Source organism: Symphodus melops (genome assembly GCF_947650265.1).
Source record: "Symphodus melops genome assembly, chromosome: 1".
NCBI classification, from domain to species: Eukaryota; Metazoa; Chordata; class Actinopteri; order Labriformes; family Labridae; genus Symphodus; species Symphodus melops.
In genome coordinates, this window is record NC_136691.1 from 34,002,378 (window position 1) to 34,024,559 (window position 22,182).

The following is a 22,182-nucleotide window of genomic DNA, read 5'->3' on the forward strand; positions in this document are numbered from 1 at the left end:
AAACTCCTGCATGCGGTCTTAATTGTACACAGATATTGGCAACATTTCACAAGTCTCCTGTTCATCTTGTCTTACGGCAGTTAAAAAAAACAAACAACTTAAAATCTGAAGATGGATACTATCGATAATTATGATAACAGACAGTATCATTATCAATGAGTATCAGCTTTTAACACTTTCAGTCTGAATACTAATGATTATTACTTTTAACACTTCAGTCACAAAAACATGATGCATAAAGTAAACAAAAACAGAAATGCACTTATTTTAAGTCCATTGTGTGGTGGTAGAACGAATCTTGAGCCCACCAGACCCCGAGGACTTTTTTTGTTTTAGTGCAGAAGTATCTTCTAAACTACGACTGAATCAAAACAACAAAAAACTATCAGTTTGGCTAAAAAAACACAGGGTGAGTTCGAGAAAATAGGTTCTTAAAAGATGGGACACGAAGGAAACTATAAAAGAGAGCGTTAAAAGTTTCCACTCTGTGCCTCACACAGGACCCCAGATCTTTATGAATACTTCACAAACTGCCGTGAGACAGGGCTGGCCTTAAAATGGGCTGGACATAAAATGCTAACATTTTTAACACTGTATGAAAGTGTGACCTTTTTAAACTTTGTGCACCAACCACGAGTGACACTCTTAATCTCATCATATCCTGTCAACGACAATAAAGGTTTGTAACTCAGTAAAGTCAGTATTCTACAAAAATGGGGGGAAAGTTGAAACATACTGTGGTAACCACCAATTCACTGATAATGTGTTTCCCTGTTTTTGTGAGAACAAAGAGATTAAAACCAACAAATACCAAACTTGATATAAACTTGCAGCAAGGCCAGATTGAATTATTTTCTACTTCTTTATATAAACCATAATATGCATTTCAATGAAATCTTTGAAAAGTGGTGAATAATATTTTTGTATTGTAAATATTTGCTTCTCCCAATGTGAATGTGAGTGTAGGAGCTGGAAATGTTTTCAGTTTCTTCCTCCGATTGAGATTTTATGTCGAGGATTTATGATGGTGATTTTTTTTTTTTAACTCAGAATTATGCAAAAAGATATTTGATGAGATCAAAGGAATTGGTCAAATGTATGAGCTGTTGAAGCCCTGAGAAGACTTTCAACCATGCACTTCTATTTTTACTCCATTTTACTGTGATAGTGAGAACATTTCGGTTGCTATTATCCTAAGATAACGAGACAATCGAGTCGATGTACTTATCAACGACAGAAAATCTGAGTAAGAGAAACTGTTTGGTCATGTATGGCTTCCTTCCCGCAGGTTTTATGATTATTTTTTAGCCTTTTGTGTGTTTGTTATTTAGTGATGTGTACTTTTACCAAAACACGTTGAGCTGAACTCAGGTCTTTACATGTTATTTTTAGATTAACACATTTCATGTAGAGATTTTAATGTGTAAACGTGTGGGTGTTGTTAGTCATCTCATATTTAACCCCTCATGTTTTTTTCAGTTACTTTACGAGAGGAGGATTTTCTGAAGCCATCGTGTAGCTTACATCCTCAACACGTTGGTATGTTTAATGATGTGATCTTTTGTAGTCATTAAAGTCAGTTTGATTTCATTTGTAACTTTAACCTTACGTCATGAAACACTTTGATATTTCTCAGACCTGTTTGAGTGTTTAATAGCAGATTAAATCAAAAGGCATATCGACACTTAAGGACATAACCTACGTGTATTTTTCCTAAGCAATGAGTTTTATTAGATTTACCTTTTCTGTAAAGTTATTTTTTCATAGATTGAATTCACTATTTTTCTGTGGTTAATAAAGATTATGAAGATAGCATTTAACCTGTCGTTTGTTTCTTCCTACTGTCTCTGTTGATGTCTTCATTTTTGTAGATGTCTTAGCGTAGTAAAAAAAAAAAAAGGAAGATATCAAAGCCAAAGCATGTAAAATAACAAAATAAAAGTAAAGAATGGCTGAAAAGAGTTTCAAAGCTTTGATTTAGGTGATAGAGATTTGTTTACACACGTTTCTTTTTTAATTTGTTGAGGTGAATACACTTTACCTGCTTAAAGAAGCAACATGAACACATGTTACTTAAAGACAAACACACCATTAGCTTTTCAAAAGAAGCCACTGAATGATAAAAAAAAGACTTCAGATGTATAAAGGAAGAATAAAACTTTTTTTTTAGCACCATTATAATCTCTGGTGCTCTGTAATTATGTACATGTGAATGAACAACATACAAAGTATATACTGTATAATTGAATTTAAAATAGAAGAGGTGGCTGACAAAAATGAAAACCTGCAGATCAATGGGGAAATTAAACCCAATTATTGTACAGCACCATTTGAGGGAAATCGTGCAATAACACCTATCGTGCTGAAAATATGACCCCTGATATTACTCAAGATATCGTGGAAAGACGGCTTTAATTTCTCGTTCAGTTATTTAAATTTATATTGCACATGCAAACCCTGGTCTGCTCAGATTATCCAAACGAGAGACAGATAGTCAAATCCACTTTTGGTTTTATTGGAACGATCAACTCCGCAGACCAGGACTAGCATCATGTCGATGATGTACTTGGTTGCTGTGTCCCTGCTGCATGGACTTATTGATGTACGATGGAGAATTAGGGCTATGCTAAAAAAAAAAATAATTTTGAGATTAAAATGAACAGATTAAGAGATTAAAGTTGTAAATTTACAAGAATAAAGAATGTTTATGTTTCAATAAAGTTAAATTAATCAATTATATCAAATTAATAAATTCTTGGAATGAAACTGGTAAAATTATTATTCTGAAAGGTTGTATCAGAAGAGCAGCCATCCACCTGCAGGAAAAGGTAAACGAGGAACTGAGACATTTCTGTGTGGGTATGCTATCTTTAGTAAACTGACTCTCAAATGTCATTTCTTATTCTGTCAGATTGAATTACTTTTGGTTTTAGACACTATTTTCTCTGAGAGCGTTCAATTTGAAAGTGTTTGTACTTAGCTGCTACTGTTGAGATAAAAATATGAATATACTGAATGGTTCCCATTTGTCTTTTCCTGTTCTTTATTCACACACAAAAAAAGACCTACATATCCTTGTGAAACCAGAGTGAAATGATGTGTGATGATGTTTTTATCACATGACAGGTGACCAACCGGTATGATCTTTGTGCACATAATGAAGTTGCTTCATTCTGTTTCTTCTCGACAGTTCAGCTGCACTCTTTCGTTGATATGGTGAATTATATCATATCAAAAGAAACTAAAGGCAAAAACTTTGCCCAGGCTGCCATATTGGATATTGCTATATTTGTTAAATCTATTTTATGTCATGTCTTGTCTTTTAAGACTCTTGCGTCAAACAACCCCTTAAACAGTTATCTCTGACCTTTGTGACCTCAAAGTACAGCGATACAGTGATTCTGCAATATTTACCATATTGCAAGAAAATCATACAATGATAAATCACCACCCGTCAGCTGAAGAAAAAAGCCCCTCCTTTCATCCTGTCTTCTTTTTCTTTCAGTGACTAACTTCTGTTCACATTAAACTTGTTAGTGTTATGAGTAAGGAATCACTGAGAACTCTGTTTGGAGCGGCCTTACTGTTTTAATTCAAACACTGAAGACTGGCACCAGTGATGCAGCAATGAGGACAAAATCAGTAAACCATGTCTTTTCCTTCAAGCTAAAAAGTCTAATTGTATAAATCTAAACTTTAACTATAATGTAAGCATTACATTATAACACTCCTGTTTGGAAAGTAAGGGGGACTTTGGCCCCTCACTGATTATGAAGGAAATCTTTTAAGAGCAACCTTAAGATACCAGCGTGTGTGCAGCGTGCACAAATAGATTAACTGAATTACAATAAAAAGAGGTATGGATTAATCTGCTCAGGAGGAGGCCGTGACCCTAATCCTGATTTTGAAGGCCTTGTCATAATCTTGAAAAGACAGACATTTTGACCACAGGGATTATTTGGACATTTCTTTCCCCCCCTCTACTGAAATTAAATAAAACTTAATGAAGTTTTACATAAAATGCACATGTTATGAATCCATACGGACAACTCAATTGAGGCTCAACTTTTTCCCTTTAACTTCCCAGAGGAAAGTGCCTTTTTCATTTTTGTTATATTTCTAAATTTTCAATAAATATATCATGCAAGTTGATTTTTATATGTGAGACAGATTTGTTGATAACGTCAGGTTCAGTGTTTTCTGCCAAGAAAATCCTTTAACCGTTTTTATTATGCTAAATATCAAGTCATCCTCAGACAAGAACTTTCAGGACATGGCTTGAGAAATAATGAATAGATGTATAAATATAATATTTTACATGGGGAGGTTTCTTGGCATCCACCCTTTTCCATTTTTGCCATTTTTATGTGTGATTTAATTAATTTCTGCATCCTAATTCGCGTTTTTAATCATCTTGTTTTGGTGTTGTGATTTTACTTTAATAAAGTTTGTTGAACAGAAAACAAACAAACTAAATTGCCTCTCCTCTGCGCATGCGCCGACGCACTCAGCATTTCCGGGAACGACATGAAATAAGGCAGGTCTGCAGTACGAGCATCGATAGAAAACACGAAACCAATGATTCCCATATGTCCAGTTGTGTCCTTCACCTATGGTGAGTATTTCATAAACGTGGTTATTATGTACTTGTCAGTAATACAGAATGCATTAATACAAAGCGAAGCCGTGTGGAGGTTAAATTAAGGTTAAATATTAGTCCTTGAAGCCTGATGCTAACAGTTAGCTTAGCGTCATCCTCTGGTTCTGTCCTCCACAGTGCCCAGCCGGCTCGGTGAAGATGCCAAAATGGCTACCGGCAATTACTTTGGATTTACCCACGGCGCGGCCGCCCAATACAGGTAAAGATATCCTAGATTACTTGTCGTGTGTGTGTGAAAGTGTGCTTGGTAAAGTGAGTGAGGTGGACTGTTGATGCAGAGGTTGGGGGAGGGGGCTGGTATCCCTCCGCTGCTGCAGTGACATGTCAGCGGAGGATCACACGCTTTATGATCAGTGATGAGGCTCAGATATTATACACTTACTCAAGCTGTAGAATTAAAAGACTGTATGCAAAAGGTCATCAGACACCAAAAACAAAACCAACAACTACAGAGCTGCTTAACATGTCAGAGTAATATGAAATACGGCGTTAGTACAGGTGTGAACTCCACCTTGTATTACCAGTCAGAAATATAGAGCCCCACATTAAGTACTGTGTACAAAGATAAGGATTAGTGATATTAAACTGCTTGTTGTTCAGCTTGTATTAACGATTCATGGTCATGTTTTTGTTGGTTGAACCCTATCCACTTATAGTTTTTCATGGTGATCAGCTGGTCCAATTATTGTCAAGATCTGGTGTCTCATTTATAAACCTTGCGTACGCATATAATGGGGCCTGAAACATTTCCCATTCAAAGTTTGTGATCTATGAAAACGAACCTGACAGTAAAATATAAACACTGGTAAGTAAATTCTGACCCATGCGTACGTACATTTTGGGGGCCTGACAAATTGGCAACACACACAGCGAAGTGGTGACTTGAAGCCTGCAGGATGTATTGATGTCTCTTGCACATTTTATTTCATTTAATATCAACTTACTTAACAAAGAAACCATAGCACCACCAGTTTACATTAATATCTTTAAAATATCAAGCATTCATCGTTAGTTTTCCAAAGATGACGACGCACAGAAACACAGTGGTGGATTCACACATTTAGTCTTTTTACTCCTCACTTCTTCATCACCTGCACGTACTTATTCTGTAAATAGTTGAAGAGTGGACATCTCTGAAATGATCATTAGGCCTGTATATCCTCAGAATTAGTCACAGCGTGCAGACACAGTTTATCATGAAATGTGGCCTACAATTAAAAGTTGTTCATTGATCATATTTTTGATGAATCTCCTGCAGTGATGCTGACTGTCATGAGCACTCAGACCATAAATAAATCATTGTGGTTCCCGTAAATATATAAACATTGCAGATATATTTGTACGTTATGATGAATGGTGGATGTTTTCGCACCGCAGCAACGTGGTGTCATTGTCAGATTTTTCTGAAGTTTCTGCTGCAAACTACAGATATGTGCTTTCTAACCTTCACTTCATTCATAAGTTCCTCCTTTTCTGGCTCCGAAAGTTTATTTTCTTCCTCTAAACTTCCGTTTTTCAAGCTTGATCCAGCGCAGGAAACCTTTGATCTGCCTACTTGTTGGTCTGCATTTTCATTCACGAGCTGCTTTAAATCGACCGTTTCTGGTTGAATGTGGGCGTGTGGCGGGCGGAACATGGTGCTACTCTACGTACGCACATTTCCAGGTGGATTGTGATCTATAAGGGAAACTTTACGTGTAGGTGTGCACACGAACGGTATTATAAATCTGAATTATTTTGTGCGTACGCCATTTCAGGGTTTTTGGCTCGTTTACATTTTTTGCATGGATTCAATGCACTGTTTTATAAATGATAAGCCAATAATGACTCATGGCCATCCAACTGTCTAAAGATCAATCAAAAACTGCATTATTTTTTTTTTACGGTTATTGAATGGAATATTCTGATGACAGTAAATGAATTGTTGATTAAAAATATCTGATACACACATAATCCCAGCTCTGCTCCTTTCACACACACACATCAGCCTGCACATTTTTGCACTGCCTCTTTTCAGACTGCTGGGTCAAAGGGGCAATTTTTTACACCCCGCTGTATTTCGTCTTTTAATGTCACCGAGGCGTTGACGCAGTCGTACGACAGATACGTCCGAGTGGAGCTCAAAGGCATCACACGTTTACACCTGATGCCTGTAGTGCTCACAATCAAACAACGTTCAAAGAAGAAGAGTTATGTATGATAGAAAGATGACCCGGCGACGCATGGAGGCCCGCCTGCTTCTTTAAATCAGTTGTGTGAAGAACATGTTACTGAATGTGAGACTGTATTACCCAGCTGTGAATCACCGGAGATGGGCTGTTTTTTAAAGAGCTTTTTTCTCTTTTTTTGTTAATTGTTGAAACACTTGAAGTTGCACCACCTCTTGCAGGGAGGTTCAAAATGACACGAGATGGAAAAGCTGATCTGAACCTCTGTCGCTTCGAAAAAAATGAGAGAAACCTTTCAACATGCATCTAGGACGTTTTGCTGTTATCTCCTGCTTTTCCTGAAACCAAATTCATCCTGAACCTTGACCCCAAAACTGAGGTGTGACACGACTTGTGACCTCTGAAAACCGACTTTGACACTTTCTGTCTCTTTGCAGTCAGCAGCCAGCAGCTGGGGTGGCCTACACTCATCCTACCACAGTGGCCAGTTACACAGTCCATCAAGCTCCTGTGGCGGCTCACACTGTGGCAGCGGCCTACGCTCCCACAGCAGCCACTGTTGCCGTAGCAAGGCCAGCGCCTGTTGCCGTGGCAGCTGCCGCTACTGCTGCTGCTTATGGAGGATACCAGCCAACACACGCTGCCACCGACTATGGCTACGCTCAACGTCAGCCGGAAGTCCCTCCCCCGCCCCCACCCGTCACCTCACAGAACTACCAGGTACATTTAGTAATATTACCATAATATTAATACCATATATTAATCAGTTAAAAATGTTTTTGGGACGTAAACATGACTCTACAGTTCACAAAATTCCCACTTTAAAGATTCTAATAATACAACAAACCACATACACACAGAATGTATTTATTTAACAAAAATACTAAGTTTGTAATAAATGTTGAATGAGCTGAATTTCACACAGTGCTCACAGTTTATCATCTACGATCCTTCACCATGTGATGAAGATTATAAACTAACGGCCTCACTGTTTTCCTCTGCAGGATTCGTACTCGTACGTCCGCTCCACAGCTCCTGCTGTAGCCTATGACAGTAAACAGTACTACCAGCAGCCCACTGCTACAGCGGCCGTTGCTGCTGCACAGCCACAGCCCAGCGTGGCAGAGTCCTACTACCAGACAGGTAAACACACTCGGCTCATTGTTGTTTACTGAGACCTGGCTTTGAAACAACAGACACTCATTTAGCATAACTATACACTGTTTCATTTATTCACTCTTAAAAACCTTCAGTCACCCTTAAATCTGTCTGATTTGTCTGTTCACACATCTGTTGACCTGCCGACGTTCTTCTCTGTGCCTCTCCACTGACGCAGCAGAGGGTGCGTTAGCTGCATCAGGGTCAGTTGGCTCGACAGTCGCACTGCTAGCATTAGCTGGCGCTCGGGGTTAGTTATGTATGACTGTGTCAAACATACCTGGTGTACTGACTCTGAAGCAAGGCAGAAGAGTGCACTTTGGATTCTCCTGGGTAAGAGGAGGCCTCACCTGACAGTCAATGTCTGCAAAAGCTCAAGCTGATGGAAGTGGAACAACGGAAAACAGCTGCTGACTTCACCGATCTGCGGACACAAAGTGCTTACTCATTATTTCTCTGTACATTTAAAGAAAGCTCTTGTGATCATCTTTGTGTGTTCCAGCTCCTAAACCAGGATACAGTCAGGGTGTAACGTCATACACGCAGACCCAGCAGACTCGACAAGTGACTGTGATAAAACCAGCAGCCCCCAGTCCAGCCTCCTCCACCTTCTCCATATACCCAGTGACGTCCACGGTGCAGCCTGTGGCCGCTGCCGCCTCCGTCGTCCCGTCGTACTCCCAGAGCCCAACATACAGCACCAACGCCGTCACTTACTCTGGTAAGACTGAATCCGTACTCTGGATTCATGATCAGGACATTTTTCACTGGAAAGTACCCAAACAATGACTTGTGTTTTTGTTTCACATATTCATTGAGTTAATACGGTGTCATGTTCACTTGGCTCTAATCACACTCTCAAGTCACTGATCACGTCATCAGATCAGGAAATCGAGAAATAATTAAAGATGTATTTACTCGCCGTAGAGTTTATTTTTAAATGTAGTAGTGCGTAGCTTTGGATTTAATTATTGATGGAGTTTTTAAGAGGCCATAATAAAGAGCAGGTTCTAAGCTGCCCTGGTTTTGTCTTCATCCAGGAACGTCATACTCGGGATATGAGGCAGCAGTTTACTCTGCAGCCTCCAGTTACTACCAGCAGCAGCAGCAACAGAAACAGGCGGTGGCGGCTGTAGCAGCTACAGCGGCATGGACAGGAAACACGTTCACCAAGAAACCCCCCTTCCAGAATAAACAGCTCCGACCAAAACAGCCCCCCAAACCCCCTCAGATCCACTACTGTGACGTCTGTAAGATCAGCTGTGCCGGCCCACAGGTGAGCTCAAGTCAGCAGAGCATGATGTAAATGGTTGTGTAATATAAATCTGAATATATCGCTGACCCCCTCTGCTCACTGACAACAGACGTACAAAGAACATCTAGAAGGTCAGAAGCACAAGAAGAAGGAGGCAGCTCTCAAAGTTTCTCAGAGCAGCACCAGCAGCGGGAGCAGTGGAGGAGTTTTGGCTCGAAATGCTCAGAATCAGCTTCGCTGTGAACTCTGTGATGTGTCCTGCACCGGTGCTGACGCCTACGCTGCACATATCCGAGGAGCCAAACACCAGAAGGTAAGGATACGAGCAGCCTTAAATTCAGAGTGTCCTGGATTTTTAAAAATGTATTGGTTCATGCTCTTTGTTCAAACGTTTTTATTACTTGAAATAATAATTTTTATTTATTTATCTGAGTTATTTTTTTTTTTAAAATCCCTACATTTCTTAGTTGCAGGGTAACAAAAGATAAAAGACCCATGGTGATTATATATATATTCAGTGATGTGTGGGCTAAAGCTTAAATCAGCTCAGACTGAAGTTCACACCTACAGACACTTTCATGCTTCCAGCTTAGTGAAGTCAACGTCTCCGTGTTTGGAAGGAAACTGAAACAAGCAGAGGAAAGTCGACTGTCCACAGCTTGTTTGGTTTTCAAATTCATTTAATGTTCTTAATATGTATGTTAGATGGTTTGAGTTTCAGGGGTTAAAAAGAATATGATCAATAACGTGGTGCTGCTGTGAATGAATCACTGTGCTGCATTGTAAAAACATACTGAACTATATCCATGAACCTTCAGAATTTTCTAGAAAAAACTCAGCGATCTGAATCCGTAACTGATCTAAACGTTAAAGATCAGAGTGAGTCAGTCTGTGTGTCGGTAATAATAATAAGTAAATATGTCAAACCAGTTTACTGAGGCTTGTGCTCCGTGTGTTTAAGCTTCTACCTGATAAACAGAAACATCTTGCGTGTAAGCGCTCGTTCACAAGCGCTTGAAAAAACAACATTGACGGTATTTGCTGCAGACGTGTCACGTGGACTTCATGTCATGTTGTCATGTTACAAGATATCAAAATAAAACATTTCCCCAAGAGCTCCTCTAACAAAGACTATCTCTCCTCTCTGGATCGTCCTCTGCAGGTTGTTAAGCTTCACACTAAACTTGGAAAGCCCATTCCCTCCACTGAGCCCAGTATGGTCTCTCAAGCATCGTCCTCCACCACAGCTGCCCCCAGTAAGACCACCACCGCTCCCCCGAACAGTTCCAGCACCTCCAGCTCTCTGTGTGGGTCCGCCTCCTCCTCCTCCAGCGCCCCCTACCTGAAACCTGTCAACATCGTCAGCGGTGTCGGTGGAGTCAAGAACACGTTAACCAGCAGCCTCTCTGCTGCCAGCTCCGCTTCAGCTGGGAAGAAAGTTAACACCCCAAAGATCAACTTTGTTGGTAAGTCTGTAAAGAGCACACACAATTTAAACAGTGAGGGGGGAATCCCAGGCCACTAAACACAAAAGGGTGGATCTCAGGCCCTGTCATCGAACACTCAGAACTTTAGACTTGTGACCATTGGCTGATTTGTCTTAATCTATTAAAACAGTTTCCTCAGCCTGCACGAAGGCTTACATTTTTCAGGCGCCGTGTTTGAACTCAGGTGTGAGGTAATAATTAAATAATTAACCCAAGAGATAGAAAAGAACCCGTTATTTCTATCTGTACATGTTGTCAATGCTGCAGTACTCATTGAAGAAATGAAAGATGTCCTGTGGGCTCGAGTAGCAGTTTGAATGGATAACTGTGCTGTGATGAGGGACAAGAAGACAAGAGACACAAGCAAGGACAGAGAACCCCTACCTCCTCCACGTCTCTGTCCACATGGACTCAAATCCTGCCAAGGTTCTTTTGCACCCATTTAAGGTGGAAATGAAAGAATTATCCTCTGATTTGTACCATGATATCGAGAAATCACCCAAATAGAAACAAAAATTTCACGAATATTAGAGCCTTTTTTGCAACTTGCCCTTGAAGCAAAAATTTTCTGGCTCAGGATATATATATATTTGTAATGATCCAAAGTGGATCCAACTGCAACACTGACAGCCCTCTCATTGTCTCCATACTTCATAAAAGATTCTCCTGACTCTGTACCCAGTAGCACAGACGTCTCTGTGTCCTTTCAAAGTATCACAATCCGGACCGAACCCTGCACCGCCTCTTTACCAGCTCAGTTTATATTTCTCTGATAGCGCAGGACGACTAACACAGTTGATGAATAAACCACGTTGTCATTTCTCAAATTCAGGTGGAAATAAACTCCAGAGCTCGGTGAAGATGGACGAAGGCAGAGCCGAGGCAAAGGTGGATTCTGCTAAACCTGCAACCCCCTCTTCAGGTCTGTCGGACTCAAAGAGCGAAATATCCGATTCTTTGTCGTCGTCGGCCCTCGCTGCTCTGCAGAGTGACGTCCAGCCTGTCGGTCATGACTACGTGGAGGAGGTACGCTGGGACGGACTCGTGTACGAACACTAGCTGACATGCATTTTGACTTGATGTGGAGTTTAACGTGCGTTTATCTCCAGGTACGAAACGATGAAGGCAAAGTTATCCGCTTCCACTGCAAGCTGTGTGAATGTAGTTTCAACGACCCCAATGCAAAAGAAATGCATCTAAAGGGTAGAAGACATCGGCTGCAGTACAAGGTGTGTATCAAACTTTACCTTCATGTTTACCTGCTGCTGCTAAGTTTCCCTTTGTTATAGAGGAAACCCTTTGTTATCTGGCAGCTTTACGAAAGTGTCGAAGTAATGAGGTTGACAGAATTTTATAACACCATGTGTTTTAAAGTGATATTAGCTGTTACACTAATAAGTACTTTAAATTGAACAGTACCAAAACTTACTAAAAATATGTTGGCAATCTATTTGTGCATTTTACTGTGTTGGTGCGCAGTAGTTTGCCTAAAACTTTTAAGTCCTTAAAAACAATAAATGACCTAATATTGGGCGCTGAGGACTTCTGCTTTGGTCACCATGACATTTAAAAAAAGTTCTTATTAATTAATTGAATGTTAATTGAAGTTTTGTATCCTCTTTATAAGACCCCTGACCTAATTATTAGTATTTCTTTATTTTTGTTATACACCAGGTGATAGTTGCTCTGACCTAGTTTTTAAATGTTTGTTCTGCAGAAAAAGGTTAACCCAGATCTGCAGGTGGAGGTCAAGCCGAGCATCCGAGCGCGTAAGATTCAGGAGGAGAAGATGAGGAAGCAAATGCAGAAAGAGGAGTACTGGAGAAGAAGAGAGGAGGAGGAGCGATGGAGGATGGAGATGCGGTAAACTCATTTTATTATTACGTAGGAGGAAAGATGCACTTATGATACTCTACTCACACGTGCATGTGTGAAATAGGATGTTTTTCTTTTTTCTCTGTATGAATGAAGTTCAACGTGTCTTGTTCTCAGGCGTTATGAAGAAGACATGTACTGGAGGCGTATGGAGGAGGAGCACCATTGGGATGATCGACGTCGCCTTCCAGACGGAGGGTATCCACAGGGACCTCCTGGTCTGCTGGGAGTCCGGCCTGGCATGCCCGGCATGCAGCCACAGGGTCCTGTGGTAGGTTGAAAACATGGCTAACCAAACATCTTAGATTGGAGGCTTTTGTGATAACCTTTGAAAGACAAAGGGACACAAGGCAGGATCATGTTTATGAAATGGTGCAGCTCAGGCACAAATTGGCACTGTAACAAATCAGAATGCCAGAAATGAAATCTTTAGTGTCGTGACACTGGGTTCCTGTCCGTCACAGATCTCTGTATTCGTCCTTCTGTTTTCAACCTGATTTGATCCTTTGTGCGTTCCAGCCTCCTCGTCGACCCGATTCTTCAGACGATCGTTACGTCATGACCAAACACGCAGCCATCTACCCCTCTGAGGACGAGCTCCAGTCCATCCAGAAGATCGTGTCGATCACAGAACGGGCTCTCAAGCTCGTCTCTGACATAATCACGGACCAGGACAAGGGCAAGGAGGAGGACAAGGAGAAGAAAGAGCCTGCCAAAGACAGGTGTGAGAAGTGGGTTTGTTCAGTCTTTTTCATCCACTTCTATTGTTTACCGAGTGTAGACAGCTTATGTTATTGACTGCTTACCCTTCTCCACTCACTACACCTGTCCTTCTAATAAACCAACATAGATTCATCCATTTCTAAAGAAAAGAAACAGACGCATATTAAGAAAAAAAATCAAAGAATGAATCTGTATATTTCTGTATTTATTAGTCCTCTTGTTTGGTCGTCTGGCTCTTTCAGGGCGCTGAAGGGTGTGATGAGGGTTGGAGTCCTGGCTAAAGGCCTGCTGCTTCGTGGGGATAAGAACGTAAACCTGGTCCTGCTGTGCTCTGAGAAACCCACCAAGAGCCTCCTGACCCGCATCATGGAGCACCTCCCCAAACAGCTGACAGTACTGATCACACATTATACGTATTCAGAGAAGTCACCTGCCTCATGTTTGTGTTTGCTCCACATGTTCTTTATGGGTTGGATCCTCCGAGCAGGTTTAGTCTGAGCAGCTTTAATGAAACGGCTACAGAGCGTTACGTTAGTTGTTTACCATGTTGAGCTTGTCTGCATTTTGAAACCTAAATCAACATTTTCCTTCATCGTACAAAAAACTTTTTAACGCATAACTATAAATGCAATAAACCATATGTTAATACATATGGTTTATTGCATTTATAGTTATGAGGCACCACCCTTAACAGCGACCGTTCATGCAGTTTTTAAACCGTTAAGTAACAGCGTGTTGACTTGAGAAAAACACTCCATGCACAGCTGTAGCACACGACACCATCTCTGTGGCTTTTTCTCCTGAATAAACTTTGTTCAGTTTGAGTCACGATTTGGTCCAAACAGCAGCATGCTAACAGTCTGAAGTGTGTGACGCTGAGTGCAGATGTGTCCTCACAGAAAAACTTGCTCTAAACTTTTCAGTCTCAGCTGCTCACCGACTGAGCCGAGAGAAGGCTTGAACACGCTGGAGCTCATGGACGGCTGATATGAGCCAAGGATGCTTTGCGAGCTAACGCCAGTGTGCATGCAATGCTGTAACTGAAATAGGTTGATTAGCATAAGCTAGCAAAGTGCTGACGTTAACCAAACTGCACTCAATCTTAAGCTTCACACAAAGTGCTGCTGCTGCTGCTGCAGTCCTGTTAGAAAAATGAAAGTGACATTTTTACAGAAGTTCTTTGTTGGTCAAAATGACAGACGGCGAGACTCTAACTCCATCTGTGTCTGTGCCGTTTGTTTCAGATTGTAACTCCAGAGAAATATGAGGTGAAGGGATCTGTCCAGGAAGCGGCGATCATTCTGACTTCCTGTACCGAGCCAAAGATGCAAGTGACCATCACGCTGACCTCGCCCATCATCAGAGAGGAGACAGGCCGGGACGGAGGTTGGAGACCCCCTCACAGCCCTTTCCTGTGCACCTCTTCTCTCTCTCTCTCTCTCTCTCTCTCTCTCTCTCTCTCTCTTTCTTTCTTTCTCTTTCTCTCTCTTTCTCTGTGAAATCAATTTCGACATGTTGGTTGAATCCCTGAAGAGCTGCGACCTGCTGGCACTCCACACACATGGTTTTGTTGGGCTTGTGATCTGATCATCCTGGAAACTTGCTCCTCATTTGTGATTCATTTTTTAGAAATCAAAAATGACGGGGGCAACGAGGAGTGCGAGCTCATCAGAACTTTAGCTGTGGTCTCCTTTCTTTGTGTGCATTTATTTGAAACAAGAAAACACCTGAAGAGATTTATTAATTTGAATGACAGAACGGATTTATAAAGTTATTTTTGGACTGATTTGTGATGGGAGAGACCCACATGAGTGATCAGTTGATCTAAAAGAAGAAAGAGAATCGTGCCAGCAGTTCTGCTCTTAGGCTCTTTGCTCTGTAACTCCTTCCTCTCAGAAGCTGTCTTTATCCTTTAAACAAAGCATGATCAGTGTTTGCATTGTGTTAAGTCTAGTTATTCCCAGGTGAGATGCTATTTTGTTTCCTGTGTTTCAGGGGATTCTGTTTCCATCTTATTGTCAGCCATATTTCAATGGGAGACATGCATTAACAGTAACTTTGAGACGAGGAGTCAAAAAAAAAAAAAAGAGTGCAGAAGATTTCAAACGCAGACAACAGGAGACAGCTCTGTTCCTCAAGTTTGAATTCGGCATAAAGTTTGCAAACTTGTTCAAACGAGATTTGTCAGAGGAGATTGAACGTTATTTTCTCACAGGAAACAAATCTTCCTTTTGTGTACTGGTGATGAGTTCACCATGCTGAGGTTCCCTGTTCCTGAAGTGCTCCCCTGAGTTGATTCACTGTTTTTATTTCACACACATCAGACTCTTAATCGGGCCCACCGGGAGGTAAACTTTAGATCTGTTCACAAAACACAAACCACCCTTTTGTCTTTTTTGATTTCACTCAAAAAAAAAAGAAAAAAAAACAAAGAAAGAAAGACGAGGTCCATTTTCTGTTTCATGAAAATATGAACCCAACTGGTGATTATCTGAAACTATTCTTAGGGGAGTATTGCTAAGTGCTCAGGTAAGCAGGCTGTGAGAGGAATCTGTGTTTGGACCTGAGTACAGCCTCTGGATTGTTGGGCTCTTATTCAACCTGCTGATGTTAGGTATGCATGCAGTGATATCCTAACCCCTTTTGTTTGCTGGTAGTTCTCATGTTTTTTTTCTCTTCTTCAGCACCCATTGCTTCCTCCTCTTTTATATCTGTAGTGATATTTACCAGTCCAGAACACAGAGCCCTTTACTTCTTTAAACGAAAAAAGGAAAACAAAACAAACGTCTCCATTGTCTCCTATCAGAGGTTAAGAAGGGCCCGACAGCTGCGGAAGGATTTTTGACCAAGGTTTTCTCACATCCCAAAAACTTTGCCACACCTACTACTGCCATGCCACTTTTTATCAGGTCATTCTTTCCGAAACCAGCGACCCTTACATTTCTGTCTGCAGCAGCTGTCCACTGAAGCAGGTTCAGACCAAAGATTTGCAACAAGTAAAAACCTTTTAGAAACACGTGAGAAGGAGTTTGAAGTGAGCTCTAAAGAGAGATTTCGACAGAGAGAAGAATCAAATCCCCCCAATGAGCAGGACAGAGACGCGTCAGTCTGAGTTTGCAGGCTTTAAGGTCGTCAAAGTTTCTGTTATCGTACGTTCATGGTCTGTTATTTTTAATATTTAAAAGTACAGAAGAAATGAAGCCATGTCTCTCCTAACAACTTTTGATAATTGATAAACAAGAATTGAGCCAGTGTGAGGACTTCTGTTTTAGTTGCCATGGTTTTGAAACAGGCGACAATATAGTTACATTTTACTGTAATCACATCTTAATATAAAAACTCATCAGTCGTTACGAGCTGTACATTTAAAGTGTCTTCTTCGTCAGCTCTCTCTCTCCTCCCTCTTCATGTCTGTCTGAAGAGGAACTCGAGTGAATGTTTCTAACGGTTAATGAACCTTCACTCTTCACGTGCCTCTGTCTAAATCAGGATACCTCATGAACGCGTTATTATGGAGGAAAAGGTCGAGATCGTAGTTTAAACCAAATGACTCGACGCCGTGTGCTGTTTGTCTCCTTTCAAAGACCTGAAGCTTCAGCATAATGCAGACAGGAAGCAGACCACGCCTCATTTAGTCTCATCCAGGTAAACTGGAGGGTCACGAGATCTTAGAGTCGAGCTCGCTAAGCAGTCCGAACTTCTCTTGTCGCAAATCTCTGCTCTTAACTGGCCTTAAAAATCCTGATGATTAAAGTCCTCCTCTGTTTGAAATTGAACCAAAAACAAAAACCTGGGTCTTTTAAAACACAATAACCTGATAAAATGGTATTGGCTTCCTGATATCTGAGATAAACACATGTATTGTAGCTGCAAACAGTCTAACTGTGTTCATTGTTGAGTCAGTGAATTCTCTTCTTACACTGTCGATCTGTTTCTATCCACTCTGATCATGTGTAGGTTTGTGTAGTCAGCTTTTTGATGTCAGTGACTTTTGTACAAATCCAAAAACAACAAGACACCCTTTGGTATGTGTGGCAATGTGTTTGTTCTCTGCCAGCCTCGCTGACCTGGTCAAACACCCGTTCCTCATCACCATTTTGACACTTGAAATCCATTTTTAGATGTAACCTCGGGTATGGTGAAAGACCCAGCGGACGTCTTGGACAGGCAAAAATGCCTTGACGCTCTGGCTGCTCTGCGCCACGCTAAGTGGTTCCAGGTTCGGAACATCATTTTACTTTCTTATTGTAGCCTTATGAGATGCATTCTTTATTTGTTTATTCATTTATTTGTGTTTCACACATTTGGTTTTCATTTTATAACAATGAGGAAAATTATTACTATTCGAAGAGAAAAAAAAAAATATTCAAGGATGCCAAATATAACAACAAGGATCTGATTAATGTCCATCACATGTAAGCAATATACATCTAATTTTATTTAAAGTTCTCCTATGGAAAAAAAAAAAAGTCTAAACAAAGAGCTGGCATCCTTGTATCCCCTTTTCAATTGTCCCAGTACGACACCCAGTTACATGTTATTCCATAAGGCTGCACAATAACTTGCACAGAGTTGTGCCATCAAGAAGTGCTTCCATGTTTGTATTGTTTTGATTCTATATATATTTGGTAGGTTGGGGATTGAGAGAAAAATGAACATCTGAGTAGTTTGCTGTGATTCTGCTCTCTGAGCACAAGCACAGGCAAAGTAAAGCAGATTTCTTTGTCTCTTTCAGTCCCTATACTCTCCTCTCAGGTGGACTCTTGTACTTTAAGTACCTGTTTGTCAGAAACCTGATTAAACCTGGGCTCAGGGTTTAGAAGATGGCAAGAAAAGTCCTCATTTCTTGTGCATCTTGCAAACTTTGAACTCCCTTACTAACTGTGAGGTACAAGACTACTGAGAATGGCAGCTGATTGCAAACTCTTACGGCTTTATTTGCAGCTCAAAGCATACTCAAGCTTCCATTATGCACAGTAGTGTTTGGACCTCTATGGCAGAACTGATTCACCTGTTTGGTCCATCTCCTGTCACCTGTTTGTTACTGTGTAATCCTAACTCTATTGCATCAAAAGGCTAGAGCCAACGGACTTCAGTCCTGTGTGATCATCATCCGCATCCTGAGAGACCTCTGTCAGAGAGTCCCCACCTGGTCCCCCTTCCCGGGATGGGTAAGTTCACGTTGGTTCAGCTAATGAAGCCTCTGAGCCTTTGATTCAGCAAATGTTTGAAAATTCAAATCAGTGATCCTAAAACCCAAAAAGGTTAAAGGGGACATATTATACCCCTTTTGCACCTTTTGAAACAGTTCTAAATGAAACATCTGTACTGAGCTTTTGGTCCAAATATAACATGAATCAAGCAGCAGAGGAGGTTTGTGACTCTGTAGAAACCAGCTCTCTCAGAACGCTCCGTTATGGTGTGTGTCTCTTTAAATACAATGAGATGTCCCCTTTAAAGTGGAAGCTTTCAAGATCAGGAAAGCGGTCGTCTTGATCATATTTCCACAGCGTCTGTTTTCCTTTCTTTTGGATCCTCAGATCAGCAGTGGTCACGTTCTCAAAGCAGCTGCCTGATTAATTACCACAAAAAAAGCACAGTCTTCAAACGTGCTTCAAACACACTTTTGTGTTCGATGGAGTGTGTATGAAAAATAAACAGAGATACGTGTTGCAGTGAGAATAATGTCTCAAACTCAGTGACTGAAGCAGAAACATTCCTGAGCTTCAATAGAGAAACAACAACACCTGATTTATACTTTTCCCTCCAAACATCCCTGTTGTACATGAGGGCTGGCAGGACAATCCCCAGAAAGAAGCCTGAGTGAAAACTCCAAACCTCACAATGCTCGGCTGGCACGGTTCAATACTGCTTAGTAAACGAACCCTGTGGAGTGCTGCTTTGATAGGAAACACTCGGAGGAGGTGACACTAACTGTAGACTGAGAGCTCCACTAGCATAAAGGAAGCTAGCATGAATGAAAAGTCCACACGGTGAATACAGAGGAATCCTCAGACAGGAAGACCTCTGGGCGATCTCACCGCGTCTTTTCTACCAGTGTGACTTCTGCTCCGAGTGTGAAGTGCTTTCTAAAGTCTTGTAGTTGTTCTTGGTGTCCTTGGACCGCCTGACTGTTTCTAGAGGAGAGAGGGTGAACATCTGTCAGACACTGAAACCATGTTCCTGTCCCCCGTGTTCAGGCCATGGAGCTGCTGGTAGAGAAGGCCATCAGTAGTGCGTCGGCCCCCCTCAGCCCCGGCGATGCACTCAGACGGATCTTTGAATGTATTTCATCTGGGATTTTACTCCCAGGTAAGATTGTTTCAAGTTTTTAATCTGCTTTGATTAATCTCACTTTTTTTTTGTTTGCTCTTCTTGGTTCTTTTTCCTTCTGAAAACATCAGAATTAGTTTTCTGTTTGATATGATCTTAAATATCAGATTGTGGAGGTCGATAGGTATGATGTATCATATCATATGAACCTTTCTGTGTCGCCTATTTACTATTGAAGTCGAACAAACCTGAAGTTCTAAGTTTCCTTGAACACCTTCATAAGTCTCTACAACAGAAAGTTTGATGTGTTTTGATAAATCAAGCTTAGCCTAGTCAACTTTGTTTCATTCATTCAGTCATTAATCAGTCAAAGAGTTCAATGAAACACTGATTGCACACATCTCTGTGTGCTGCTTCTGTTTGTGCATATTTAAATCGGCCATTTTGCAAAGATTTAGAGAAAAACGCCCTTTTATTTGAAAATCAGCTTCATTGCAAAAGCATCTCATTGGCTACATTCACTACAAGGTTAGAAGAACTTCACCTCCATGTTTATAAAAGATGTCACGCTTCAACTTTATCAGGAAAACAAATCCACCGACGTCTGCCTTAAAAAGAAGAACGAGTCTGTAAATAAAGTCTCAAAGCACGAATCATACGAAGTTCACTATCGGAGACTAGATGCTTTGCCAAATGACTTCCTGCTCATGTTACCATGGCAACGTGTTTTCTGCTGAATTTCCGTAACGCTGTTGAAATGTGTCAAAAGAGATTCTGAATTTCATATTGGAATAAAATAAAGCTTCAGCAGCGATACAGGCATGAAAAGTGAAGTAAATCTCACTGCCTCGTGTTTCAGCAGCTTAGAATCACTTTCAATTCAAAGTTGTTCACACGCCTGTATTTGTTCTGTGCCAGGGTCAAAAGATTATGAATGAAAGTACGACCTTAGAAAGTCGTTTTAAAAGACTTAATTACAAAGTGCGACTCACTCATAGGAGGCTTTAATACAGAAGGGCCAGAAGGCAACACTAAAGCATCACTCATACATACAGACATTCAACCTGCCTGCAAAATGGAGACATTTAAGTACTAAATATATTTAAATTCATGTAGCTATCGTCTCCCCCCACCACAAAACAAACAGAAACTTGTGCTGTCATGGAATTTACATCTTTCATCAAAACAAAACAGAACTGGCTGAGTCTGGAGGAACGTGACATCAGGCAGAAATAAGCATCTTAGACATCTGTTGGTCCAGAGGACACTGAGACATGATGAATAAATCATCACATGACGCGGATTAATTCATTCCTGACAGGTGGGCCGGGATTGGTCGATCCCTGCGAGAAGAAGCCAGTAGATACTCTGATCACGATGGGAGAGCAGCAGAGAGAGGACATCACCTCGAGCGCTCAGGTACACACGCTCTGAAACACACACACACACACACACACACACACACACACACACACACACACACTGGGATGAAAAAACAAACCCTGCTGTAATGTCCCCTCTGTTTCCGTACAGTTCGCTCTGAGGCTGCTCGCCTTCCGTCAGATCCACAAAGTTTTGGGCATGGACCCTCTGCCGCAGACCAACCCGCGCTTCAACGTTCACACCAGCCGCAAGCGTCGCCGCGACAACAGCGATGGGACCGACAGCTTTGAGGGCGAAGGCAAAAAGGACAAGAAGGATTACGAAAGTTTTTAAGCTTGTCTTCACTAATTTAAAGTAACCAGAGTTTAAACAGTACTAACATGTCGTAAACAGCGTCTGTGTGTGCAGACTGAGCTCCGGTCACCTTTCTGTTTCTCTCCCTCAGATGAGCCACACTCAAACACGTCAGCCTGTGTTCATTTTAGTTGTAGAGCTCAGCGTCACTCCTCTCTGTTAGAAGTCAAAAACAGATGTTACCTGATGTGAAGTGGACCGCTGCTGCTCCTCTCCGAGCTGTGTTGGATTTTTAGTCGTTTTTAGAGGAAGGAGGACCTCATAGGATCAAAAGCAGAGCCCGACTCTGTGCATGGTGGAACATAAATGGTTCATGTTGATGCCTTCATTCATCTGTAGATCTGCATCCAGAGCTGGATTGTGTTATTTTTTTTCTTTTTAATATGAATAACTGTGCTTGAAGCAAGTGATGTTTGATGGTGTGGTCTTGTTCTGTATCAACGCTAAGCTACTCTAAAGATGAAAAAAAAAAAAAAAAAAAAGACCTGTGAGCCATCGCACAAACATTCAGAAGAACTTTATCTGTGGATAGACTTTTTGTTTCGTGAAGCTGTCGGCTCTAAATGTAGTTTTGTCTCCTCATTTTCATTGAAGTATTTGTATAATCTTTACATAGCTGCTTTGGTTTGCCCTGGTCACACTGTGTCATGTTATGGCTTTCCTGTTGAAAAAGGAACTTTATTGGCCTGCTTGCCTGATAACTTTGTTAGTTGCTAATTTAAGTTTTAATACTGGAAAAAAGATAAATGTCATGACTTGAAAAAAGGAGGGGGGAGTAGAGTACAGAAGAGAGAAATATTAAAGAAAAAACTACCATGAAAATTCTCAATAAAATGTTTAAAAGTC

General features: G+C 41.0%; 1 protein-coding gene across 3 annotated transcripts; it reads left to right on the top strand.

Annotated features, from left to right (window-relative positions):
• The first annotated feature begins 4,494 nt into the window (after nucleotides 1-4,494).
• On the top strand, nucleotides 4,495-22,182 carry zfr (zinc finger RNA binding protein). 3 transcript variants are annotated; one of them, XM_079354860.1, is made up of 20 exons: nucleotides 4,496-4,615; nucleotides 4,778-4,859; nucleotides 7,266-7,548; nucleotides 7,833-7,971; nucleotides 8,489-8,707; nucleotides 9,027-9,262; nucleotides 9,351-9,554; nucleotides 10,404-10,707; nucleotides 11,561-11,754; nucleotides 11,838-11,957; nucleotides 12,446-12,591; nucleotides 12,721-12,874; nucleotides 13,123-13,334; nucleotides 13,569-13,719; nucleotides 14,571-14,712; nucleotides 17,448-17,545; nucleotides 18,402-18,497; nucleotides 19,527-19,638; nucleotides 20,921-21,018; nucleotides 21,133-22,182. In XM_079354860.1, the coding sequence occupies exons 1-20, from the start codon at nucleotides 4,579-4,581 to the stop codon at nucleotides 21,313-21,315; spliced, it is 3,210 nt and encodes a 1,069-aa protein (XP_079210986.1). In that variant the 5' UTR covers nucleotides 4,496-4,578; the 3' UTR covers nucleotides 21,316-22,182. The 3 variants fall into 3 exon arrangements, with proteins under 3 accessions (XP_079210988.1, XP_079210986.1, XP_079210987.1); XM_079354861.1 differs by having other exon boundaries at nucleotides 13,123-13,325; XM_079354862.1 differs by lacking the exons at nucleotides 17,448-17,545; nucleotides 19,527-19,638; nucleotides 20,921-21,018; nucleotides 21,133-22,182 and having other exon boundaries at nucleotides 4,495-4,615; nucleotides 18,402-18,498.